At 42.6% G+C, this 27,931-nt stretch overlaps 1 protein-coding gene across 2 annotated transcripts in view; it reads left to right on the plus strand.

Moving 5' to 3' along the window:
* LOC138141729 (transmembrane protein 182-like) overlaps positions 1-27,027 on the plus strand; it is a 276,562-nt gene extending 249,535 nt beyond the window's left edge. For both annotated transcript variants that reach the window (XM_069062560.1, XM_069062561.1), the window contains exons 4-6: positions 2,811-2,909; positions 5,697-5,834; positions 24,781-27,027. In XM_069062560.1, the coding sequence (XP_068918661.1) occupies positions 2,811-2,909; positions 5,697-5,834; positions 24,781-25,013 (470 nt within the window). In that variant the 3' untranslated portion in view covers positions 25,014-27,027. The remainder of the gene's footprint in view (positions 1-2,810; positions 2,910-5,696; positions 5,835-24,780) is intronic.
* Positions 27,028-27,931: the final 904 nt, after the last annotated feature.

Consider the following 27,931-nt stretch of genomic DNA (forward strand, 5'->3'; position numbering starts at 1 on the left):
GTGAGAGAGGGTGTTCCAGGCATGGGGGACAGTCAATGGAAAGGCACGGAGGTGGGAGATGGAATGTCGTGTGAAGAACAGTGAGTATGCCAGTATACCTGGATGTGAATGGAGGGGTGTAACGTGAAAGAGGTCTGGGAAGGGAGAAAGAGGCTAAGTTTGAAGAAATTTAAATAATGGAGAAGTTTATATTTGATCTTAGAAGAAAGGGAATCAGTGGAGTTTGGTAAAGTGGGGAATGGCTTGCTCAGGTCTTTGGCCTGCTGGTGGGGGAGACGTTGGGGCAAAGAGACCATAGGAAGCTATCATAATAGTCCAGGTGAGCAGAGATGAGATCCTGAACTCAAACAGTGGTGAGAAGGGGATATATGTGAGAAATGTTATGGAGAGCGGACAAGATTTGGCAAGTAGATTAATAAATGGGGTGAGTGCAAGTGAGGAGTCAACGATGACAGCTAGGTTGCAAATGTGGGTGACTGAGAAGATGGTGGATGACAAGCTGGGGAGACAAGGAGTTCAGGTTGGAACACGTAGAGTCTAAGTCCTGCCCCCCCCCCCCAAGTCTGGGCCTCACTTTCCTCATCTGGAAAATAAAATACCTTCTCACTCTAAGCCTCTGGTCCTCTGATGTTTATTAGTTATTATGTGGCCAGCCTTCTGCTAGGCATTGTGTGAAATACATGGGAGCCTAAGGAGCAAAAGACACTTTCGGTCTAGTTTGGATCCAAGCTGTGAACAGACAAAAAGCTCAACAATCCAAGATGAGGATTTCAGAGGCATTGCCAGACAGTGGTGATTTGTGTAGGAGGTTAGAGTTACAGAATTTCACAGGAGGGCTTAGGAAGGAAGATGGTGGAGTAGGAAGTGAGCCTAAAGTGTGGGCAGAGGGGCGTGCCAGGGCAGGACTTTGCTTAGAGGAGGCACTTAAACAAATGTATCTTGAATTGAGTTGAATTCCAGGGCATGAGAAAAGATGCCAAAGTATTTGGAGGACCTGTCCAAGTGAAGCAGTGACTTTATATTAGGGAGTAACAGGAGATTAGGCGGAAATGGTAAATTGGGACCAAATTGTAGAGAGCTTTGAATGTCAGGCTAATGAATGAAACTTTACCTTGTAGGCCCTAGGGATCCAGTGAAGGCTTTTGAGGAGAATCACAGAATTTCAGAGTTAAAAGAGGCTTTGGAGTCCTAATCCAATCCATTTCTGAAACAGAATGCCCACGATGCCCTTGATAAATGATCATTCAGTCTTTATTGGAAAACCTCCAAAGAAGAAGAACACCTGTTGTCTCTCCAGGTGGCCCATTGCCCTTGGACACAACTCTAATTCAGCTTCTTTGTGACTTCTACCCATCACTCCTCCTTCTGTTCTCTAGGGCCAAACCAAAGCAGTCTAGACCATAATTCCCATGACCACGCTTCACATACTTGAAGATATCTGTTGTGTCCTTTGAGCCTTCTCTTCTCCAGGCTAACTATCCCCACTCCTTTCAACATGTCTTTCTGCAGTGTGACCTTGAGGCCTGATCAGGGGCATGACCTGATAAAAGGGACATTTTAGGAAGATTAGCCTGCCAGGGGGTGGGGATGGGGTAGAAGAAGGAAGGACTGAGAGACCCATTAGCAGCAGGGGCCAAATGCAAAAGCCATTAGGAAGGAAGACTTCAAAGGGCTTGTCACCTTTTGGGGATGTGGGAAAGGAGGCATCAAGGAGGAATTCAGTTTCAGATGCGGGTGAGGAGGAAGATGATGGTGCAGTTGATGGAAATGTTTCCTGTGAGAGCGCCTGACATCCTGAGAGCCTCCTTTTTGGCTGGGTGTTAGAGCTGGACTTCAAACTTGGTGTGTTAGGTGCACGTGCAGAGGCATACTAAGAGGAAAGCAGCCCACACTCTCTATGTTTTTCATTGCACACTTCACTAGAGAGCTGACAGATCCTCATTCCCTTCTTTGGCATTGATTAGAATAGAAGCAGATTAGGTCCAATTATTTTGATCCCCTTGTACTAGTGGTAATCAGTTCAATAAGGGTTCCAGAGACGTTTGGATAGGAACAAGTGTCCACTTAATATGATATGCTCCTCTTAACTAGGGAACATTGGAAAAGAAGCAGCCTTTCATTAATGACTAATTGCAGCAGTCTCATTAATCACTTGGCGCTTCTCTAGTGCTTATGTCCTAGGGTGGCACTTCCCTCATCATTGCTGCAGACACTGGCTGGCCCCTGCAGCAGCCAGTGACTCAGTTCCCTTCCAGATGCTTTGGCACGCATTACGTTATTATGGATTCTATTTTGGAGTGTGCCACCGCATACTCTTATCTCTTGGTCGGAAGATAGATAAACTGTGAACATGTCCCATTGGACTTCATGGCCAATGTGGAGCCCTGGGTTTGGGGACTTCTTTGGAGAGCCTCAATGTCATTGCTTCCCTCCATGAGGATGGGTAATCAAGGATGATTACATTAATCCCAACCCTGCAGTGTCTTTCCAGCTTCCAATTACACAAATGTGCAAAAGGAACTCTGGATGTGGGAACTTCCTCCACCGATGCAGATTGCACTTATCTCTCCCTCAGTAGATAGTTCCACAGAGTTGCCTGAGACACAGAGGGAAGGATTTTCTCAGTAAGTGTCAGAGGTATGATGTGTATCAAGGTCTTCCCTACTTCAAGCCCAGGGCCCTATCAACAGCCTCTGTAGTCAGGTCCTGACTAATTATTCAGTTGTTAAATGTATAATTTGCAGAGGCTTAAAATTTGTTGGATTGGATGCTTGTTAGATTCTAATCAGTTTTTCTTTCTCCTTTTGTAGCTAACCAACCTCGTACCAAGCACTGCCGCCCCGGTTATCTCTTTCCTATGCCCATTGCTCTGGGACCTTTACCACATCCTTCTTATGATGCAACTGCAGGTGAGTTTCAGAAAAGTGCGCTTGGGCCTCCTCTTTCCTTCTCTCCTCCACCCTGACCTTTGTACTTGGTGTCATCCTGCTCTACACCGTTGTAGACACAGAACAGAAATACGTTATGCATGTGGCATGGCCCAAAGTCTATTGTCTCAGAACTACCAAACCAATGTTGTCAGTTGGATCCTTGTAGAGGCCAGTTGGCTTTATTTTGTGGCCCTGAATTCCTCTAGCCACCTAGAAGATATGTGACAGCAAGTGTGTGAACTCATTCCTGCCATGGGGAAAATGATTCTAAACCATTCCCTACTAACGGATGCGAGAGATTTTCCTTTCTATGTAGAAGGTTAACATCCTCCCTCAGTCCCTAGTACTCTCACTCTGCCATCCTCACTGCTCCAGGTTCAGAGCAGTTTTGTAGTTTTTATTATTTCATAAATGTATACAGATGGAATTCATCCCCAAGTCTGGCCTACTGGTGATGAGGCTTTCTGTACTTAAGTAGGCTAAGCTAAGTGGACCTTGGAAAGCAGAATCATTGTGTTGGTGTGACTGTGCTTAAGGCCTTTCTAATATGTTTGAAGTTGCCAGAACCAGGACTGTGTGTAGGATAGAGAGGACAGTGAATCCTATAATCTTTTTTGGGGAGGAAGGCAAGACAATTGGGGTTAAGCGACTTGCCCAAGGTCACACAGCTATCGAATGTGTCAGGTGTCTGAGCCAGATTTGAACTCAGGTCCTCTTGAGTCTAGGGCTGATACTCTATTTCCTATGCCACCTAGCTGCCCCTGAATCTCATAATCTCGAGGCCATCTATAACCATTCACTTAGCTTTTGCTTTTCTAATTGTGAGATCTATGTCTGAAGACCAATAAATGGGTTATTCTGGGTTGGCTCTGTCTTGGGGATTTATAGAAAGGCAGGTTTTTTCCCCCAAATTTTATTTTAGACTCAAATGCTACAGCACAAATAGAGAACAGAGAAAAGAAACGAAAATATATCATAAACTTAAATATTGGAACTTAAGTACAAAGTTAGAAAGAAAAAAAAAGCATGTCATGTGCATAGCAGAGCATAAGAGAAGATTCAAAATACGTAAGAATACATTTTCATTTCAAGAAAGTCTATGTGATAAATAAAACTCATTGTGTTGAGAGCTGTCCACCTTTTCTTTCCTTCCTTGTGAGTTTTCTTTTGTTCTCTACTATGTACTTTTTACTTTGTTCTTTTTTCCCCTCCCCCCAACCCCCCAGAAGGCCACAATAAAGTTTAGATATGTTTCTTTATAGCTATAAATATATACATGGATGAGCAGGCATGACTGGGGCAGGATTTGCATCAATGGAAGCAATGTCCACATTGATGAGGTCTCAGATCAACTAGAGTCTATGGAATGCAATGTACTTTCCCTTAGATGTCATGAAATGTGCTTGAGGTAGGAGGAAGTAGAAAAGGTACCAAGAAGAATTCCGTTGATAGGAACAAAAATGTGCGGTCTTTGTCCAGTGACCAACAAGTGGACCATACTGGGTGGCCCCTTCTGTGGGGTTTGTGGGGACACACACACATATGGGGCTCAGGAAAGGCTTTGTCTAAGAAGTAGCACTGGAGTTGAGCCTTGTAGGGAGCTAGGGATTCCCAGAGGTCAGAGTGAGCAGAGTGTTTTCAGGCAAAGGGAACATTCTGTACAAAAGCCCAGGGCCAGGACCCAGAGGCACAGGATGTCAGGTACAGGGAATAGCATGGAGGCCAGTTTGATTAAAAACAAAACAGTATATGAGGGGAAGTAATGGGAAATCTTTCTAGAAAGATAGGCTGGCACCAGATATGAAATCAGTCACTAAGGCCTTGGTTTGGGATAGTAAAGCAGGGTACACTCTTAATATTATTTTTTCTTTCAATAAATATTTTTAATAAAGTATTTTCTTTCAATGAGATAAGGGATGGCAAATTACTTTGAAAATGTATCATGTGCTATCCTAACATAGAACATTGTGATGTTTATGATTGATTCAGTGTTAGCCCTGGGCATAAGTGGATTTGAACTCTCCTTGAAACCGTCTGTCCATATGTATAGATCAGTTCTTGCTTTGAAACATATTCCCCAACTTCTGGCCCAGATGCTTGGCAAAGACAGAAAAGGAAGAGAATTATAGAGCATCTTGTGATCTCAGTGGAACACCAGAGGCGATGAGGCAGAGCTCCTAGTCACATCTGCATCTGGAAAGGCCTGTGGTGGTAATTCAGGCTCCAAAGTCCACTTTCGCCTGGAAGATCAAAGTTATTTGAGGAGGAAACAGGCTTGATCTCTATTCATCATCCAGATGTCATCAGTGCTCCATTTTACTCTGCATCCTTGGGGTTAGGTTTTGAAATGATGTACAAATGAAAGGTGTAATTATTACTCGAGAAGGGGATCTCTTTATGGAGAAGCTATTGCTGAGTCCTTGGAATCACTTGTTATGGATTGAGTACAGTGAAATAACTTCTTAGGGTTGGGCAGTCTCCTTCTGGTGTATATGCAGGTGAGTTTGGGAATGCACCAAAGCAATAAAATGCAATCCAGACTTACTGGGCTATGGGAGAGGGAAGGAAGGTAAAGCAAATTGGAGAGGCAGAGACACATTAGTTCTGTGTTGACAAACATTCTATTCATACCAGGCTGCTGCTAACTCTGTACCTGTGGCCATATTGCTGCGGGAGCTCAAGTCTGGTTCAGTAGATGACCATCGAACTTCTGCTGCACTTATGGCACTTTGTCAATCATGTCATGTTCTTCTCTCATTTGTCTAGTGTACCGAGGGTTCTGGACGGTTTTCATCGTGCTAGGCGTTACTGCCAGCCTAGTAGGGGTATTCCTGCTGGTGTGTGGGGCACCTTTTGTCAACGCTCGGCTTTATAAATTTGGTGGGATCTTCCTTATCACCTCAGGTAAGATGTGGAGTGATAACGAGAGGAGGACTGTATGTTTGGGGCTGAGAACTTATGGGATAAAAGCCCTACCAAGTCAAGAACAGCAGAAGAGAACCAAGGAGAACATGGAATTTGGAATTAGGTCACAGGTTCAAACCCTCATTTGACCGTTCCCTACCTGTGTGATCTTGGCCAAGGTATTTAATCTCTCTGTTATGGAAGGGCTTGACCTAAATGATCTCTAAGGTCCCACCTATCTCTAAATTGATAAAGATTGTAAAAAGTGAGTGCTGAAAACTGTCTGGGAGATTTGAAAAAAATTTGTAATAGATTTTATTAAAAGCTTTTGTTTTTATATCACTTCCATTTTTTCATTTTATCCCTCTCTCTCAGAGAGTCATCTCCTATAACAGAATTTTTAAAAGATTTTAAAAACCTACTTTAATAAGAATGACCAACACATAGAAAAAAAACAACATTCCCTGAAGTGTTTCATGCTCTTAGCCTCCCATATCTGCAAAAAAGGAAGGAAGATGTCTTCTTTGAGGTCAAGTTTGAGTATTATCATTTCATAGCAGTTGGTTTCAATGGTTTTACTATTTTTTCTTTAAATTGCTAACAGCCCTTAGGTATCTTGTTTTCCTGGTTCTATCTATTTTGCTTTGCATCAGTTCATATGAGTCTTCCTGTGCTTTTCTGTATACATCATGATCATTGTTTCTTATAGTGCAGTAATATCCCATTACATTAATGTACCACATTTCTGGTTAGTCATTCTCCATTTACTTTGTTTTCAGCTCCTTGCTACTCTTAATATAGTGCTAATATATTGGGTGGGTCTACCAACTGAATTCAGATATTTACTAGTTGTGTGACCTGAAGTAAGTCATTGAACTCTCTACCTCAGTTTCTTCATCTGCAGAATGTATTCAGTGGCCTCTAAGGTCCCTTGTAGTCCTTAAGATCCCCTTACTCACTTCTGCATCTTTGTCCACACCTCTGCTTATGAGCCGATTACACCATAGTCCTCTGGTGCCTTGTTTCAGGAACTCTGGCCAAGCAAACAAAAACCTTCGTTTGGTGGCCCAGTCTCCAAGACAGGGTTTGCTGGGATGGCCTGACTTCCTTATGGAACATGATGCTTCCCTCCCTTATTTATACTCAGCAGAGGCCCGATTGGGAGCATGAGGAGGAATGCTTTTTGATGCACAGCTTGGAGATTTGAAATTCCAGGTGGAGTAATTTCTGGAGATATCACTTCCTGGTGCTATCATGCTTTGACCTGCCCTACTGCTGACAGTCTGCAGGGTTCTAGATCCAAGGCTTAGTCAGAAAGACAATATCACTGGGCTCTCCCCATAGTATCCTTTTCCTCCGAAGTGGAGTGACACACTATTTGGGGCTCTTAATGGAAGGAAGATATCCCACTGTCCTACCTCACTGAAGTGTGGAGGTGCTCTGAGAGATTTACCTTTGCCCTTTCGCATGAAGCATGATGGGCACCCAGCAGTGCACGTGAGATTCATTTCATAAGATCAGAGGCTTAGAGTTGGATGAGACCTTGGGAGTCATCATGTTGAACCTCCTTATCTTACAGATGAGGAAACTGAGGCCTAGAAAGTGAAGTGACTTGCCATACAATCATAATACAATGATAATGATCATCATCATCAGAGCTGACATTTATATAGTGCCGATTGCTCCAGGAACTGTGCTGAAGGCTTTACAACTATTATTTCATTTGATCCTCATAACAGTCCTGGGAAGTAGGTGCTGTCCCCATTTGATAGATGAGAAAACTGAGGCAAATAGCAGTTAAGTGACTTGCCCAGGGTCTCATAGCTGGTAATTGCCTGAGGCTGGATTCAAACTCAGGTCCTTCTGACTCCAGGCATACTTCCCAGGATTCTATCCACTGCACTATGTACTTGTTCCTAGAAGTCACTGAGCTAGGATTTAAACTCAGGTCCCCTGACTTCAAATTTTGCCCTCTTTTGACTATGTTTTGATCTTGTCATTTCCCAACCACGGATTCTCCCTTACTATACCTCTCCCTATCCCCCAGTGGCCACTCTCTTGGGACATTCTCTGAAGGATTGCTTCAGAGTCTGATCATCTTGCTTACCTGTGGTCTGAAGTGTGACTATTTTAGTAGCTAGTGGAGAAAACCAAGATGGTTTCCAGTAGGGTAGAGAACTTCCTTGCAGGGATATAGCTGAGGGGCTGAATGTTATTAGCAGCCACATCTCCATTCTGAGCAACTTGGGGAAATCTTCCTCAGAAGGAGGTGACATAAGGTAGGGGAGAGCTACTTTGTACCTCTGTCCTTGCAGGAGAGCACAACATTAGAGGAGAGCACGTGCTGGGCCCAAATGGTGTGAGTTTCCATTCTTGACTTTCCATTTTATCAGCAACAGTATCACTTCACAGATAATTCTATCCACTATGGGATGGCCATGCCAACGGAAGCCTATATGGTAGGATGAGGAAGGTCAGTGGATAAAGTGGTAAACTCTAGGTTCAAATCCTGACTCTTATACTTCCTAGCTGGATGAAGGTCACGGGAACCTTTCTGAGAGCTTTGATTTCCTCATCTGTAAGATGATGATGATGATGATGATGATGATGATGATGATGATGATGATGATGATGATGATGATGATGATGATGACGACGATGACGATGATGACGATGATGAAGATGATGATGACGATGATGATAGTACCCATGGTCCCTATCTTCTAGGTGATTGGCACATGTGAAATAGAGCATGTGAAGCTCACAGAATCATGTCCATATCTCTTTCTGTTCTGTGAGTACATCCTGTACCTTGGACTAAGCTAAGCCAGCATTGCCAGGAATATTGTGTTAGGTCACCCATAGGGCTTTATGGTTTACAATGACCTTTCCTCCCAAGAGCTATGGGGAGAAGAGTGTAAGCATTCAGATCCCCTTTTTGCAGATGATGAAATGTAAGGGAGTTGGCCAAGCTTACATAGCTAGTAAATGCCACAACGGAGACTCTAACTCCCATCTCCTGCCTCTAAATTCAGTCCTCTTTCCTTCACTCTAGACTGTCAGTTGGGGGCTACTTTAATGAGGAGAGCTAAGGCTTGGAGGAGGTTAGGAATCTCCTTAGTTTTACCTGTAGCATGAATTTACTTGACAAACCCTTTCTTCACAGGTAGAACATGGGTAAACCTCAGATCAGCCTATGTGGGAATTATCACAAATTCTGAATTAGTGGGGACTGAATTCAAGGCCATTCCTAATATAGGCTGACCAAGACTTTGCTCCAGTGTGCCAGTGTCCTTGGGGAGGGTGTAGGCTTTCTCTCTGTGGCAGTTCTCCTTGCCCATTTCCACTCTCAGGGTCCCTTTGCTGTGGTATCCCTCTTCTGGGGCCTGCGCTAGGCTCTACTGCCTGCCACCTCTGCACTTCTCTCAGAGGTTCAGAGGATATGTAGATAAAAATGAAACACAAATGAGTTTACAGGCCTTTTGAAAGAGCAGGTATAGAAAGTGGACAGGGGAAGAAGTAGTAGGGTAATAGGAACCTGTAGGTGGTCAAGGCAGAGAGTTCTGCTGAAGGAGGGAAAGAGGGGATGAATGGGGAGGCTAGGAAAGTCCAAGACCAACTCAACCTGCTTGACCACATGCTTAGGGCTGAACTTATGCCATCTTTTAGAACAGGAATACCAGGAGTAGGAATTTAGGTATCTTGCTATCATCTCTAGATAAATTTCACTAGTTTGTGAGAAAGGAAGTTTAAAATGGCCTTATGCCAAGGCATGACGGCCCCCCTCAGAAATGATCACTGAGCTAATTAGCAGAAATACTTTTCAGTACCAGCTGAATGCACCAAGGCAGAAAAGAGAGAATTCTGCTGAGTTCTTTAGCCCCTCTGCCCTTCAGAACCTTCCAAAGGATGGCCATAGCCATTTGATTGGAAGGGCTCGTTTTGGAAATTTACCCAGGAGTCTGCCTGGCTTGTTTAGTACCAGGAACAGAAGCCATTCTTACCTTGGGTCCTAAGTGTTCTTTCATTCAGAGGATTGTTTCCCATTGGCTCTATATCGAAAGAAAGACAGGAATAGGGCGGGGGGAGGGGAAGGGGAAGAGGGAGTACAAGATTTTTCTCTTACAGGCCCAGATGGATACTTTTTAAAATCCATATATACTCAAATCTCAGTTAGGTGGAACCCAGTCACATGGAACCTTCAATTAACCAAACTAAAAGGGGCTATACTAGCCTTTAGTAGGAAGAGGAAATATTCACCTTCTCCTTCTCCATCTGTGGTCCTGAACAATGATAATTTGTATTTCGAATTATAACTGAGGTTCTTCAATCCCCTTAGTAAAGCAAAACAAGATGTGTACTATAATTGCTAAGGCAGGAAAGGCAATTTTAGCTGCGTAATAATATGATAATTATAAACAGCATGGTTTACTGCAAGGTATCTTCACCTTTCTTGTGTCATGGGCCCTTATAGCAGTCCAGTGAATCATGTTTTTAAATGCCTAAAATTAAAATACACAATTATAAAGGAAACAAATTATGTTGAAATATAGTTATCAAAATATAAAAAAAACAACATCAAACAAATGAAAAACTAAGTTCATGGATCCAGGTTACAAAACCTTATACAGTGAATAGAGGGTCAACTTTGAAATCAGAAGGGTCTAGATTCAAGTCCTACTTCTAACACATCCCAATTATGTGAACATGGTCAAGTTACTTAACCTTTCAGCGTCCCAGGCAACTCTCTGAGATTATAAGTTGCAGATGAGTTGCTGAGCTGTACCGAGGGAGGGAGTGTCCACACTGGGAGTTCCCCATACAAATGGTATGGCAGATCTAGACTCCAAAGAGGAAAAAAAAATGGCATGGACATCATGTAGAAAGGAATGAGGCCGGCCCAGTTCATTTGGCTGTGTTCAGGCAAACCCAGAATAACCATTTGCCAGATATGTGGCACAAGGGATCCTTGCACTGGATAGGAAGTTGAAGGATATAACCTTGAAGATCCTATCCAGATCTAAGATTCTAGATTTTGGAAGCAGTTTCAGGCTAGTTCTCAGTTAACCAGAATATTAAATTACTCAGAGCCCCAATTCCCATAGAATCATTAAAAGTAACCAGAATGTGGCTGAATCTTCATATAAGCATTAAGTTGTATTAATGTAAAAAAAAACCCAACCAAACAAAAAACCATAGGCACTTGAATAATTTCACTTGTCTCTGTGATTGAAACAATCTGGAAATGGAATGTAAAGGCAAACTGAACTTTCTTCTTCTAGCTGATCTGGAGCTCAGTTCTGTTCACTCAGGGACATAGTTCCCCTTCTGTTCTTCAGGAGCCATTTTTCAGTCTCCATCACTGGCTGGGAAACTAGACTGCAGCATATATAGCTGCCTGTGGCTGCTGTGCTCAGCTTGCTTTGATTAGCTTGGCAAGGCTGTTTGGGGACAACTGATTCCATACTTGGGGTCTGAGGTTTTAAGGAGGTGACCATAAGGCCTTCCTCCCTGCTCAGGTGGGTGGCTACCATGGCACCCAGCTAGGATACTGTGGCAGCTCCAGTAGAAGCTTGACAGATGTCGAGAGAAGCTTGGGCCTTGACCGAAAGCCAAGTATTCCCAGTTGGAGAGTAGGGTTTTGAGTGTGTCTGAACTTGAGAGCACAGTTGGTCTTTAGTCTTTATTAGGAGTTATTTGCCATTGTCATGGGCCTCTAGGATAAAGACCAAGACTTCAGGGACCCTGATCAATTGTTATTCATTTTGTCTTGGTTTCTGACTTTATACTCTTGGGAACCTAGTGTTCCAAATGCTCAGCTGATTTGTTTTTCCATTTCCCCCAATATCTCTGGAATCTCAAAGTCAGATATCTTAAACTTGGTCTCAGTTTTCTGTATCATTATTTTCCCCCCTGTTTTCCATTCCAACAGCTTTGCTGTCCTGATTCTTGACAAACCCAGCTTATCCATAAGGAGACCGAGTGATATCTCCACAGGACTTCCCTGTGAATACATGCACCTGGGTCCTCAAGTTAGCTCTTCTCCTCCCACTTCCCCTTTCATCAGTCTCTTAGACAGAAATGATCGCTTCTTGGAATCTCTCATGACACTTGGTTTGTACCTCTCTTATGTACTTATCACATTGATTTTCTCTTAGGATCATCTGTGTACATGCCTTGTCTCGGTGGTTACTTAGGCAATCATTTAGCTTCCCTGGGCCCCAGTTGTCAGGTCTGTAACATCAGAGCATGACGTCCTGCTCCTTTGATTTCTCACTGACTTTGGAGTCCCTTGAGGGAAGGAGCTAGACCTTATTCCTGTTGGTCTAACTCTCCCAGGGTTTAATGCCAGGGGCCTACATTTAAGGAATGCTTGCTTGATAAACCAATGGTAAGACCACTCAAGGAGGTATTCTCATTTCTCTTTTTGGTGTAGATATCAAAAGTAGTCTAGGAAAATATTGAAAATGCTGAACAGCCAGTGGATTACATAATCTCCTCTATGCCACTGCCTCCCCTAGGCTTATCAACGGCATCTCTCTCCAATTTGAACTCGCTACCCCAAGAGCTCCTAACACCTTTTGAAATAGACTTTCAAAAGGGGAAAGAAAGAAAAACAAAAGGACTTCCTAGATTTAGTGTATGCCCAACTGAATGGAAACGAAATCACAGCTGCTAGGAAATGATAGAACTAATAATAGTTGAGTTTTCCTTCCTCCCTTCTTTCCTTCCTTGCTCCTTTCTTCCTTCTTCCTCCCTCCCTTCTGTCATTTCTTCCTTCTTTCTTTCCTCCTTCCCTTCCTTCTTTAGTCCTTCCTTCTGTTCTTCCTCCCTCCTTCCCTTCCTTCCATTCTTCTTTCCTTTCTTCTGTTCTTCCTTCTTTCCTTTCTTCCTCCCTTCTTCCCATCTTCCTTCCTCCCTCCTTCCCTTCCTTCCTTCTTTATTCCTTTATTCCTTCCTTCCTTTTTTCTCTCTTCTCTTTCTCCTTTTCCACATTTTCACATTTTTGGAGATAGATCTCAGTTTGATTGGGACATAAAGGACTTGAAAAGAAATGATGAGATGTCAGATTGACAAGGCAGGGTGGGGCATATCACAGGAGAACCGCCGGGCCAGGGAATCTGGACTTTATTTGGTAGGCAGTGGAAAGATGTTGAAAGTTTTAGAGGATGGGAGTAACACAGATTAGAGCAATACTCAACAAGGGTAGTAGTGCGGTTAATATTTCCGAGACCAGACCCTCTACATGCATGAGCTCATATGATCCCTTTAAGGATCCTGCACCATCTCAGTTTTCCAGATGAGGAGTCTGAGGTCACAGGACTCACTGTGTGGCCCCATCCTGAATGTGCCAGGCAGAGGCTAGATGAGTCTTTGGCAGAGACATGGGAGAATATGGGAGGGGGAATTTGAGGTCCAGGCCTTTCCTAACTTTAGGTCCAGTATTCTTTTAGTGCTTTTGAGTGAATCTGGTAGCAGTGTGGAGTGTAAATGGGAGGGGAGGAAGACTGCTATAGGCCAGAGAGGAGGCCCTGAACTCCAGAACTGGTGTGCTTGCAGTGACAATGAATTACATAGAAACTGAGAATGTCAGGTGGGTAGCACTTGGTACCCAGATGTGGCACATGAGGGAAAGGGTTGGATCAAAGCTGATTCTGATGCTTTGAACACCAGTGATTGGGAAGATGGCAGTGCTTTGGACAGAAATAGAGGCCCCCAGAGGAGAAAAAACAGACCCTGGCCTTTCCAAAAGATGCTCCTGCTATTTTTCCTGGATGGAAGACCTTGCCTTCTCTTTCCCACTTGTCTTCAAGGCCCCACTTGCTCAGCTCCACAGGGATCTCATCTTCCTCGAAATTCACTCCAAAATAGAGGTTTGCATGTTCATTTGGGACTTCTACTGTGGTTTATACACCTATGTAAATAAAACATGCAAAGGTAGTTCTTTATCAGGAAAATATTTATCTTTTTATGAACAAGCAACCATTTCCTGCCCTGCCTTCTGCCAATCCCCCCACCTAGGTATGTCAACATGGACAAGCCACTTCCCCTTTCTGAGATTTAGTTTCCATATGTGTAAAACATTGATACTGTCTCTAGCACATGCCTCATAGAACTAATGTATGTCACAGGACCATAGATTCAGAGTGAAAGGGATCTTAATGGTCATCTAGTCCCACTCTCCAATTTTACAGATGAGGAAACTGAGGCTCAGGGAGCTGAAGTGACTTGCCCCAGCTAGTATATGACATGTAAATCACCTTGTAAACTTTACAGTCCCATCCAAATGTCAGTTATTGTTATTATTATTGTTGCTATTGCCTTCCAATGAATATGGAAAGGAACAAAAATGACTGATAAATGGGGTATCAAACTTTCTGAAAGGCAATGCAGCTGTAGAGAGGCTGCAGATTCATTTTTTTAGCTCTTTGTCTCGTTCCTCATAGGAGGCCCATTTTCTTTAGTCTATTACAGTAGGTATTGTATGTTAATGAAATCGAAATTGATTGGAAGAAGAATGCTTACCAAGGCTCACTTGCTAGCCAATTAATTTCATTTTAAATTACACAAGCAATAAAGGCTTAATTACATTCTTATCAATATATTGTATTTTGTGAAGAATGTGTGGCCATTTATACACACACACACATGCACACACACACAGAGTAATTTTGTTATAGCCAATTAATTGGTACTTTATGCCTGTGTCCATCATACGCAATATAAATTATTTATTTAGGACCCTTATTTTCAAGTGGTTCCCCACATTATCATGGATGGCAGTGTTTGGGGTAGATAACATTTAACCCCTTGGCTACTGACCTTCATCAGAATGGAATTTCTTTTTGCCATGAAACAAACAAAATGAACAGCATCTCATGCTGTGGGGTCACAGGCACAAGACAGGTCCCCTGGGGTGGATGTGATTTAGATTTATCTGAGTTCTAAAACTCACTCCCATGTCCACTGGCAGAGCTTGAGAGGAAGCCTGTGATAAATAAGTCTGCCAAAGAACACAGCAAAATAAAGAATGCTGCTAGTAATGAGTTTTTAATGCCCTACTTGGACATTGTACAGGCCCGAGACCAGCTTCTGGGGAACAATGGAGGACCTGTTTAGTTTTTAACCTAGGGTCCCTGAACTCTATTTATTTTTTCTAAATATTTTAATAACTATATTTCTATACAATTTGTTTCTTTTGTAATACTCTGTATTTAAAAACGTGATTCCAAGAAGGGGTCTATAAGTCTCCCTAGGCTGCCAATAGGGTACATGACCCCAAGAAAAGAGAAGAACACTCATTCTAATTATTTGCCTTATCAGATCATCACCAAGTATTTCTTAGGTTTTGACCCTGTGCCAGACCCTTTTTGTGCTTCAGTAGACAACAGCATGGGCTAGTAGGAAGGGTACTAGATTTGTGAATTGAAGGACCTAGATTTGAATTCCAGCTCTGACTTATTCTAGCTAGGCGACCCATCTCTTGGTCTCAGTTTTCTTAGCTGTAAGATGACATCCTAATACTGAGAAGCAAGGTGGTAGAGTGTATAGAGGGTTGGATTTTGGGTCAGGAAGACTGTGGTTCAAGTCCTGGTACTTATGCAGACTGGCCATGTGGCCCTGGGCTAGTCTCTTAACCTCTTAATCCTTTGGGCTTCTTTCTAAGACTCCATGCAGATAGTCACTGATAAAAGTTTCCTCATCAGGAGGTCCCTGCACCAAGGAAATCATAGGTCTGCACCAAAAATTTCCTATCTCGTCCATCTCAAAGGGTCATTTTGGGCAAAGAACCTGATAAGCCTCATGTGCTGTAGAGTGAGTTATTATTATCATAAACTTGCTAGTGTTGCCATGTGCTCCAGCCACATTTATCGGAGTTCTACAAGTATCGCTAGGAATACTTTACATTTATGGGACAATTTTCAGTATTTCAAAAGTTTTAATTTCCCATTAGCTAGTTGGGCAATAGGCACATCATTCTCCTGCCTTGGGCTTCGGTTTTCTTCCCTGTAAAGTGAAGGGATGATTGGACTCTGTGACCTCTAAGGTCACATCTGGCTCCATTAGTCTGTGTTCTTTGGTTTCATTTTAATACCTACAGTATGCTGTGAGGCCCAAAGAGTCGGGCTTATTAACCTCTTTTACAAATCAGGGAACTGAGGGCCTGAGAGGTTAAGAGGTGATACATCTGAGGAATGGCAATGATGGAACTAGAATCTATGTATCCTGGCTCCCAGCACATTTCAAGGGGGCCATAGTTGATCAGAACAGCTAGGGCACACCTGGGGATCAGACTCAGCCAGGGGATAGAGCACCAGGCCTGTAGTCAGGAAGACTCATCTTTCTGAGCTCAAAGCCAGTTTCAGATACTTCTTAGCTATATGATCCTGGGCAAGTCATTTCATCCTGTTTGCCTCAGTTTCCTCATCTGTATACTGAGCTGGAGAAGGAAATGGCAAACCACTTCAATATATTTGCCAAGAAAACCACAAATGGGGTCACAGAGTATCAGTCATGACTAAAAAAAGACTGAACAACAACATAGTTGATTGATTTTTATTAACAGATATCCCAGTTTGTATAAAATGTAAAATTTTGGTTTAACTTTCCAGTAATTTTTGTAAAATCAAAATATAATTCTTATAAAAAGATAATCTTATTAAAAATAATAAAAATATAATTCTTATAAAAAGATAACGGAGATAACATAGAGGATAGATCCCTGGATTTGTAGTCAAGAGAGACCTCAGTCTGAACCTTGAATCTAACTCTCTTTAGCAGTGTGACCTCAGGCAAGTCACTTAAGCCCTGTAGTTTCAATATCCTGCCCAATCCGAGGGCTGTGTGACCTGAAAAGAAGATGAACTGGCCACGTAGCAAGAGCGAAGGAGATCTGTTCACTGGACAGCCTGTGTGTCCCATTGGTATACCCAATATGCCAAGAGAAGGAGAAACAAGCCAACAGCATTTGGGATGACCCCAACTGGCAGGCTTATGAGAGGCAGTGGACAAGAGGTGCAGTGGATGGCTCACTGGCTGCGTCTTCGTGAGGGGTGTTCATTTCCATGAATTCACCAATGCCATGAAATGCAGAAGCATCTAGGGAGACAGCGATACACTTCCCCCAAGGAAAGAATGAGTGGATGGGCTATGAGCTGATGGTGCTGGTAGCGGTCTGCTGTTCTCAAAGTGTTGGCTATTTTTTCTCCTGTTGCTTGGTTGAGCACGAGCAGCCTGAAGTATACCAACGGAGAGAAGCGTCTGACTGTGTGTATGGTTAGTCTGTGAATTATCCAGCACAGTTTTTAATTCCAAGGCTCTTTGTCCAGTCCCCCTAGCAAAAATCTTCACTGCGTCCTCCTGCATAGGTCACCATCCGCTGAATTCAGCAAATGCTGATTCATTTCACTATTCTCGAAAGGAACAAACAGAAATGTCTTAGTTTGGAGAGACCTTAGAAATCACCGAGTCCAACTCCTTTCACTTAGCAAGCATTTCAGAAGCACCTACTATGTGCTGGGCATATTCTAGAAATGTCGCTGCCTTCAAGGAGTGCATGTTCTATCGTTCTCCTTGTTCTTATAACTGAGGAGCTGAGAGTTTAAGCAGTTAAGCAGAATGTAAGCATTGGAAGGACCTCAGAGGAGCTCACATCACTAGGAGGTGGCAGAGCCGAGAGTTACGCCTGGGTCTCTTTTTAAAAAGAGTTCTAATGAACCTGCTACTCCTCAAGAGAACCTTCCTCATAACAAAGAAATCTAGTTCAGCAAAACGAATCAGTGCATTGACCATTTGTGGACAACAATGCTTTATCTAGTGCCCATAGTCTTTTCACCTGCAGCTTCACTGTCAGGCTTTTGAAGTCACATAACTTGGGTGTGGAGTCAGCTTTGGATTGGTGGAGAGGAGGGGAAGGAAGGGGAGAGCTGGAGGTAGTCCTTGCTGGTACTGGTGGGCTCTTATGGTGGAGTCAGATCTTAGCCCCTTGGGCTGCCAAGTTGGACCCAGAGATATTGTGACAAGAGAATTTCTCACAAGATGGCAGCTGATTCTGGCGGCTGCCTAACACTCTCAAGTCTCCAGCTTCTGGGCTGCCTTGGAGTACTTTGCACATGACTTGTCTGGTAGCCCGGGAATGCTGCCAGCCAGAGGTGTGGAATGATGCGAGTTTCATCCAATTCAGGACCAAAGTTGGGGCCGGTTCTGCTCTCTGGATTGGTTCAGCTAGTCCCAGTCTTGACCTAAGCCATCAGGTGAGAGAGGAGACTGGCTGGCTCCTCCTACCATTCTCTGCTTTCTTTCCTGGATTGTGACTTCCTGGCATGGACTCTAGAATGCCAGCTTGTCTGTGGCTCGCTTGCATGGGCCACTGTCTAACACTGGGGGCCGCAATGGGATGGGGCTTAGGAAAATGAAGCATTAAGGCAGCAGATTGTGCCCAAGGCAGCATTTGGCCAATGCCAAGATCACTGATGGCAGCCAGACTGCGTCTGACAGATCAATATGCACTCACAAGTACTTCCCACTTGATTATGCTTGTATCCCGACTCTGGGCCCATTAACTTGTCCTCAGACCTTCCCTTCCCCACTCAGAGACTACTGGGCCAGTCAGATGTTTCTCTCTGCCAGAGCACCATCATCACAGCTCTCCAAAGGCAGATATCCCTCATTCCCTGAGGACGGGCATGACCTTTCTAGCCCACCTTTCCTCAGTATTCTCAACCCTTAGCACTTCCAACTGGTGGGATGAGTCTGCATTCATTTCCTTTTCCCTTTGCTCTTATTGTCCTGGGAGTGGAGCTCATCATCCACTCATCCTTCTGAATTTGTTTACATAGTCAGCAAGCTCCTTGAGGGCCCAGTCTACCCTATGCTGTGTTCTATGGGACCAAAGATGAATAAGACCCAGGCTTTGGAGTTCCCGTTCTTTAGAGCTCAGGGAATTACTGACTCTCTTGGCTAAGTCAATAAAGTAATTCCTCAGCTATTCAACAATATTATCTACCTAGACTACAACTGAGAACCAGAAAGTAACCTAAAAAATCCCCCAGACTTCAGAGCAGATACAGTAGATGTTCATATGCTATCTAATGTATTTTACTAATAAGAGAAACCCTCACTCAGAGCCTATTTACTCTTACTTTGCACACACTTAAATTTAACTTTATAATATGGTTTTCCCACTGCTAGGCATAATATATAAAGCAGAAAAGAAGGGCTATCACAGGCAAGTATATTGGCAGAAATTGCAGGCCACTAGGGAGGAGATCCAAGGACTCAAAAGCAGATACAAGAACTCAAGAAGCCCAGCAGCCTGGGCTCATTTATCATAGGCAAATCAGCCTACATAGAGCAAAGCATTGCACATTTATCACAAGAGGGAGTGTGGTATAATGGAGCCAGCCTCAGAGTCAGGGAGACCTAGGTTGTAGACTTGCCTCAGACAGATATTGATTGTGTGACCCTGGGCAAGTCCCTTAACCTCTCAGTGCCCCAAGTATTCTCTAAGACTACGAATTACAGAACAGCGACTGAGCTGCATTGGTAGAGGGAGTTTCCTCATACCAATGAAATCACAGATGTTTCCTCCCCCCCCCAAAAAAAAATCATCTCATTTTTACAGATAAAGAAACTAAGGTTTAGAAAGTGAAAGAGACTTACCCAAGGTCATACACAGTTCCTAAGTGGCAGAATTAGAGCACAATGTAATTTCCTAAATGCCAAGACTAGCTATCTCTTCATCTAACCATGCAATCTCACCAGAGGTCCTGACAGATGTGGCTTCCCTGTGCCTTGGCAGAAGAAGGCACTTTTCTCTTTGATCTTGGTCAGCGTCCTGCCAATGTGGGTTGATGGGTGAATCCCAAGGATCTTAAGCAAACTCAGTGGAACTAAGTGGCTGCTGCCATCTGGGAGCCAAAGCCGCTGTGTGAAGGGGACTTGGGAAAAAAGAATGACAACAGGCTCTTAGAGAGGAGGAGAGTTTAGGACGAAGGGAAAACCTGCCAACATTTGGACTTGCCAAGCATGCTCTGGCCCTTAGAACGCTAGAGGTCACGGGACTGATTCAGAGGACCCTTGATTTAGAACTGAAAGGGACCTGATAGATGATTTAGTGTAAATCCCTTGTTTTACAGAGTTGGATAGAGAAGGGGGAGGAGAAGGAGAGAAGAGAGAGACATAGAGAGGAAGGGGGGAGAAAGAGAGAGAAGAGTGGGGACAGAGAGAGGGAGAGACAGAAGAGAGGGCAGGGAGAGAGACATAGAGAAGGAAGGGAGGAGAGACAAAGAGGAGAGAGACAGAGACCAGAGAGAGACATGGGGGGGTGAAGTTTGCTTAAGGTCACCTAGGCAGTAAGTTTTCCAGCAGGGTTTATTAGTATAGTACCACTTAGACCTATTTGGACTAGTTGTGACCTGTTTAAGCTCCTTCAAACCTGTGATAATAAAGAGCATTGTTGTAAAGCTCTTCATATTCTTAGAAATCTTTTTCTATTGCTTGCAGCATGAATAACTGGCTTCAAGGAAGTTCAGACAAGTTGAAACTTGCCAAACCTTGTTTTATCCCTTTTTATTTATTCTTGCTAGTAATTTTTAGTATGATTATAACTGTAATTCATTTTCATTATTTTGACATAATTCCAACTAATTATGAATGATTTACACTATGTCAGCTGGTTCTAAAACTTGTTTGGACATGTTTAAATTCATTCCGACCTATGATCCTTCAAGTTTATAATAATGATCCCATTAATTTACTGCTATTATAAGTTCGGAATAGCCAGTGTCCAGGCCATCTGCAGGTTCCTTTGGAAGCCTATGTGCAGTAATGATACCTAGCTATCACTGCTCTCCTTCTGTCCTCTGTGGCCAAACAAAACAATTCTAATTCCTTAAAAGTAGGGTCTAGTTGTTCAAAGACACATTCCATTCTGGGTTCAATTCATAGTCCATATGTAGTATCTGTCTGAGATACATGCTGTCATCCACCTGCGTATCCAAATGTGAACAGTAGGTGTTCTCCATCTATTTGTTTTGTTCTAGTGTTTATGATTAAGTTGAACCCTTCAGAGTGATTGCAAATCTCATTCGAGACTCACTCCCTAGTGTTCTGGGGCTTGATTGTCCTACTGCACAAGATGTGGCAATTGTATCCAGAGCACCTTAGCATCTGTCCCTTCTACATTTGGACTCTAGGCTGGACATCCTCCACGAAAATGAAGCTGTCTTCTTTCTTTTTTAATTTGATTTTAATGTTCAAAGGATCATCAAACTTATATCCAGTGTTCCATCCATCAAGGGATCTGGTATTATCTCAACAGATACATGGCATGTCCCTACTTGGGACTGCATTTTTTTTAAGACTGCATTTTGCTCCCCTGAATCAAAAGCTTATTTTTATAACCAAGCAATAATCACTGGAGCCTTATGTTCTTTGCATTTCAGCCAAGTGTGGGACTCTAAAGATGTGGTTTGCTCGAGAATATCATGTGCAAAGGACTACCTACCCCCTTCTCATCTTTTTATCATAGATGCCTTTGACATATATAAATTATTCCCATAAACATGAGGAAGTAGATGCTCAGATTACCAAGTATTGATATCTTCTTAGTCCTTCTTTTCTTTTTTCTTTTTTTATTTTAAGCAATCGGGGTTAAGTAACTTGCTCAAGGTTACATGGCCGTTATTTCTGGGTGTGGTGCTAAGTATCTGAGCCCGGATTTGATCCCAGATCATCCTGACACTGGGGCCGGTGTTCTTACTTGCTGAACCACCTGGCTGCCCCTAAGCAATTGGGGTTAAGTAACTTGCTCAAGGTTACACGGCCAGGTGTTGCTGGGTGGGTGCTAAGTGTCTGAGCCCAGATTCAATCCCCAGGTCATCCTGACACTGGGGCCGGTGCTCTTACTCGCTGTGCTACCTGGCCACCCCTTAGTCCCTCTTTTCAATAGTGATAATGGCTATTATTTCCCTCCCAAGTGTTCATTGTTTTCCTTTCTTTTGTTTATCTTGAGAATTGACTCCTCAACACTCTCAAATTTGTTGCTTTTCAGCATAGACTTCTGTGTTTACTGGGTTTGGACCAACTACTTTTCCCATCTTTGTTTCTTAGGGCCATTTGTACTTCCTCATGTAGCACATCACGGACATGCCTTCCATATTTCCGAATTTAGTGACTTGGCCATCGTTGGTGAAAGAAATTGGTGTAGAAATATTGATTTTTTTTTCCCACCTCTTTATTGTCCTTTCAGTTTTACCCTCAAATGTTCTCTGCATGAAATAGCTTAATTGGATCTCTTGGAATGTTTTTTCTTCTACTACTTTATTATCTTCCTGCATAAGATTTTAGAAATGTCTTTATATTCTAAACTGATTTTGCCCTTGTCTGTCATATCACTTCCCTTGGCAAGAAATGCATATGTTTTCTGGCCCAGGCAATTTGTAGACTTTTTGGCCTTCTTTTGGTTTGTGATTACTTTACATTAGTTAAACTACTATAGGAAATGGTGATAGTCTGTGCTGATGTCTGTTACTTTTTCTAGTTACCCTTTTTTCTGTCTACCTTAACTTCTTTCTCATTTTTATTCTTTCCCTTAATTGGTGTTGAATTTGGTGCTTTGTGAGGGGGCTGGTCTTTGAACACATTCAGAATGACTTCTGGCAAGACTTGGGAAGATCCTTTGGGGAGAGTTTTTCCTAAATGTAACAAATTTAAGATTCTTTTTTTTTTGCCAGATGTAGGTCTTTTTCTTGATAGCAAGCCCCTTTCTAATAGCTGTTATAGAAGAGGATAAAGAAATCAATTACAAAAATCCTGAAGCATTATATCACCCTGCCCAAACATTAGACATACATAGCATTTTGAATAATTAATTACATCTCAGCATATTGCTGCTAAATGGCATATACAACTGTGGGCGAGTCTCCTTGGTGCTATAGGAGACACAGTTCCCACATGAATGATGCTGAAGTCTTGATATAGCACTCTTCTCTATGGAGCAGCATTCGTATGAGGCAGTTTTGTCACAGAACCCATTTATGGGAGATTTTCTTTTTCAATTCTTCCTTAGATCTGTGATTTTAGGTACCAGAGTATTCCTTTCACTGGTCCACATTCTCCCAGAGATCTTCAACTCAACGTAGTGTCACTTAATGTCCTAGAAGCCTTCCTGTAGGGCTTTTTACATTTCACGGGCACCAGGGGAGTGCCCCGACTGTTCACCTCATCTCTTATTCTTATCATATATCTGGTCCACTTCCTTTTTCAACCATATATTTCCCTTAGGCAACGTCTTGCACACAGGTCATCATAGGAAGTACACTGAAGCATAATTATGCTTTTGATGCACTTCTCTTTGCATCATCTACAACTTGGATTCCTCAGAGAGGACAGGAAATGAGTCTTCATCTCTGTGTGCCCATTGCAATTGGTCAATGTTTGTTCAATTTCATTTTGATGAGTAAAACTATTTGTGATACTGGTTTAAGGAGATGAAGATGAGCCCGGGGTTGTAGGATTTCTGTGTTTTCCAGAATCTGTGACCGAGTGTCTGAAATAGCAAGGTACTTTAGAATTCCGCACTTAATACAAAGAAAAAAATGATAACATCTACCTGGAGCAGTTTACGTCCTACTCTGGAAGATATTACATGAACACAGGCAAGGAGAAATGCTTATTGAATAAAAAATACACAATGCAGGAGTGACGGGGTAAAGGAGAGATACAGCTAAAGTGTGCGAGGGAAAATGCCATTAAATGTCATTGATGCCTCTAGTTTATAGATAGCACAGTTATTTCCTGTTAACCACCCCTACTCCCATTGAACCTTCCATTATAATGAAGAATAATATGAAGAAACAAAAGATAGTCAGATCTGACAGCATGTATCCATTGTACACCTCGTCTTCTAGAGGAGGAAGATCATCTTTGGTCACTAGGATTAATCAGAGTTCAGATGCCTGTTAGTATAGTTTTTGTTTATATTATTGTAGTTGCATATATTGTTCTAATGAATCTGTCTCCTTCATTCTGTATCAGTTAATGCAGATCTTCCCAAGTAGTTTTGAATTCCTTATGTCTGTAGTCTCTTATGGTATAATAATATTCCATTGGGTTCTTAGGTAAAAATTTCTTCACTCATTATTCACTTAATGGGTACCCACTTGTTTCCAATTTTGACCAGTACAAAAAGTGCTGTGATAAATCTGTTGGTACCTTGCTTTACTTTTGACTCAGGGACATGTTCCTAATAGCAGGGCCACTGAACCAAAGGGTACAAAGAGTTCAGCTCCTGCCTCTGGCATACATGTCATGTGACCTTGAGCCAACCTCTTAATCTCTATGAATCTCATTTTCTTTGGTTCTAGAATGAAGGGCTTGAACTAAATGGCCTATGAAGTGTATTCTGGCTCGAAATCTGGAATCTTCTGATCCCCAGAAATGGAAAACTCTAGAAGTAGAATGTTACATGTACTATCAGTTTAGTGACTTTTCTCCTATGATGCCAAATTGTTTTCTGTAATGCTTGTACTAATTCCCAGTCCCTCCAACATCGATGGGTTCTAGCTTTTACTGGGCTTTACCACTTGGAGGATGTGAGTTGAAACCTTGGAATTATCCTTATTTGTGCTTCATTATTAGTGACTTGGAGCAGTGTTTCATGTGGTTGGTGATAGTTGCCAGTTATCTTGAGAACTGTTTGTTCATATTCTTGTCCTAAAATAATTGGGCAGGGACTCTACCATATATGTGTATGCGTGCACATATGACTTTATATATATATAAAACATATGCACACACATATACATCCATACAGATAGATATGCATATACACACATATGAGGCTAGTACTAGGAAACTAAGTCATAGTGTTTTCTTTTTCTTGTTTACCTTGTTTTCAGAAAAAAGCATGCTTACAATTTCTCCCTTTTGCCCTTTGTTCTAGGGGGCTTCTTCCTCCTCCTCCTCCTCCTCTTTGTGCTGTGGAAGGAATGTGCAGCTGATTTTCAGAAATACATACTCCTGGAAAGGAGTGAAAAGTGCATCCCAGAGAATGCCCCTGTGAATGTGCATTATGGCTGGTCGTTTATATTTGCTGCTGCCGGGACACCCTTGGTCTACCTTTCAGGACTTCTATTTTATTTGATTGGCCAGAGAAACATGAAAGTCCCAAAATGAAAGAAGGGAGACAGGGATATACCCCCCACCCTCCCAATACCTCCACCACATTACTTATACACATACATCTATACACTTACATCCACATTTACACATACTTACACACTCACACCCACATGCACACACAGTTACACACTCACACACTCACACACAGCCACATGCACACATACTCACACACTTACACCCACATGTACACATACACACTCACATACATCCACATTTACTCATACATACACACGCACTTACATCCATATTTACATATACGTACACACACACACTTACATCCACATTTACACACTCAGACACACAAATTCCACTGAGAAACTCCCTGAGCATGTTTCCCATACTGACTGGAAGGAAGGCCTTTTACCATCTCAGGGTTTTGCTTTGGCATACTCTTCAAACCTTTACCCAGCATAGCAGATGTTGATCAAGAAACAGTGACAAATGGCACTTAGGGAGAAATGTTGGAAAGGGAAAGGGAGCATTAGACTGAGTTGTATGAAAGGGCCCAAGAGTAGGTTTTCATTGGCCTCAGATTTTGAGACCAAAGAGGCTGGCTCTGGCTTCCCTAATGTTTTTATAAATTGCCCTCACTTGGAAGCCTCATTTGTATTGGAGCTGCTATTTCATTTCCAATCTCTCCCAAATCCAACTGTGATTTATAGTAAGATGTTTCTTTTTGAATAGAAATTGAGTGTGACTTTTTTTGTGGGGGCTGAGCAGGGGGGTGGGTGGGGAGGAAGAATTAGTCATAACCGACATCCCAGGCCAACCACGATTATTTCTCAGACAATTTAAACCTGGGGAAGTTGAAAAAGTTATGCCAGGAGACGGAGAGAAAGAGAGAGATTTTTTTCCCTTTTCCTTTTTCTTCTTCAGATAAAATTTGGAAAGCACCCAGTGTGAATGCATGCACATTTTAATGGGCTGGAGAAGTGATAGCTTATATCCAGAGGCAATCTAGCTCCCATTTCCATGCAGCTGACTGTACATCCAAGCGAAGAGGGCTGTATTTCACTGAGAGAATTAGGAAAAATATTCAAAACATAAAAGCCTACACTTGGGTAAGTGAAATAAAGAGCCAACTTTTCAGCCATAGTACAGGCCCTTCTGCAGAGGCGAATGGACTACATTGAAACACCACTGCTTTTGATTTTGCCCTGGAAACATATTTGTATTTTGTGAAGCAGATACAGCTCGTGGCTCAAGATTAAAGTGGAGAAGTATAAGGAAGTCAGTGTCTGGAGGCAGGAAGCATAAATAGCAAATTCATTTATTAGAATCCCTTTTAAGCCTTCACTATTAACCATCATAATTTGGCTGCTTAGGGGTTAATGGTTCCCATCATTTTTAGTCCTTAGACCCAGTCCCTCTTGCCTTCTTCTGTTAGGAGACCAAGCTGGCTTACCAGAATTCAGAGAAAGCCTGAAGCTACTTTGGAGAAACCAGGGAGGAATATGCTAAGTTAATGATTCACTTGTGCCAGCATCAGAACCAGAGAATAAACTGTCATCTTGTAAAAACAGTCATGTGGCAGGAGGTCTGCCCAGAGACTCTCAAGGACCCCTGTGATTCATAGCTAGTCAGTGAACCACACATCGCACACAGAACTGTTGTGTGAGCACCATTTGGAGCCATTGGTAAGGTGAAAATGTGCCTGCATTTCCATGAGTGGGATTCAGTTCCTTGGCTTGCATTTTGGAGGAGGGACTTACCTTCAGATAGTATTTTCAAATACCAACACTTGTCCTCAAGGCACAGGGGTCTCTATAAGCTAAGAGTTATTACAAGCAGATCCATTAGCCAATGAGCATGTTAATTATCCTTTCCTGTCTTCTCCATTGTCTCCTGTGAAATCATTAGCTGTGATGTATATGTTTTTGGAAAATATAATCCTATATACTGTAGATTTAATTTGAGTGATCTCACTAACCATGAGCTCTCTTGTTGGTGTCAATTTATTTGTTCACTTAAAAAAACCTGTGTTAATAAAATACATTCTGATATCTTCCTGGTTTCTCATTGCCTCGTGAGTAGAGGAGCTCTAGGCTAAACCACCTTCACTGAGGTGCTCCCCCAGCTGTGGAGGCCTGCTTGGTTGGCACCACCCTCACGTTCTGGAGGATGAGTCATACACATTTCTGGGCTTCCAGAGTGGGGGGTGGGTGGGTAAGGAGATTTCTGGGAAGACAGTTGGCATTCGCTGTCACATTTTTTCTTCTCTAGAACCTACCAAACACAATCCAGATAATTGTAGAGCGACATACCTACTCATTGCTCTCCTCACCCAAACTGAATCATGTGCCCCTAAGAGATTTTGAGCTCTGTGTTGGGGGTAGGAGGCTTGGTGTATGTGTAGCATGTGTGTGTGTGCGTGTGAGTATGTGCATATAAACATATGAATATGTACACATATACACACACATGTATGTGTATACAAGGTCACAGAGGCCCATGATCACTCTAACTCACTATTTCTCAAAAAGTCTGTTGAGACACCTTAATGAGTTGGGAAGACATTCTTGGCATGTGTAGTGGACTTTGATTAGGTTATGCTACAATATCCTCTTCCCCATCCCCAGTCTCTCTCTCTCTCTCTCTCTCTCTCTCTCTCTCTCTCTCTCTCTCACACACACACACACACACACACACACAGTCCTGACTGCTGTGTGTATATATATATCAAATGAAGAGATACTCCTCAGGATGGGGGTACCAGGCAGAAGGACAAAAACAATGCTAAAGGCAGGGGGAGTCCAGAAAGCTGAATGTAAGATAAAGAAGGAGGAGAGTACAGAGACATCACAACTCCAAGTTACATAGATCTGGTTTTGATAACTGCCCCCAAAATCTCTGGGGCCAAGGTGGCAGGTAGCATTTGGGGATAAATCTAATTGTATAGAAAGGACCCGGGA

The sequence above is a fragment of the Petaurus breviceps genome, unplaced genomic scaffold, assembly GCF_028583685.1.
Source record: "Petaurus breviceps papuanus isolate PSGF00001 unplaced genomic scaffold, PetGlider_PUasm1.0 90459, whole genome shotgun sequence".
Taxonomy (NCBI): domain Eukaryota; kingdom Metazoa; phylum Chordata; class Mammalia; order Diprotodontia; family Petauridae; genus Petaurus; species Petaurus breviceps.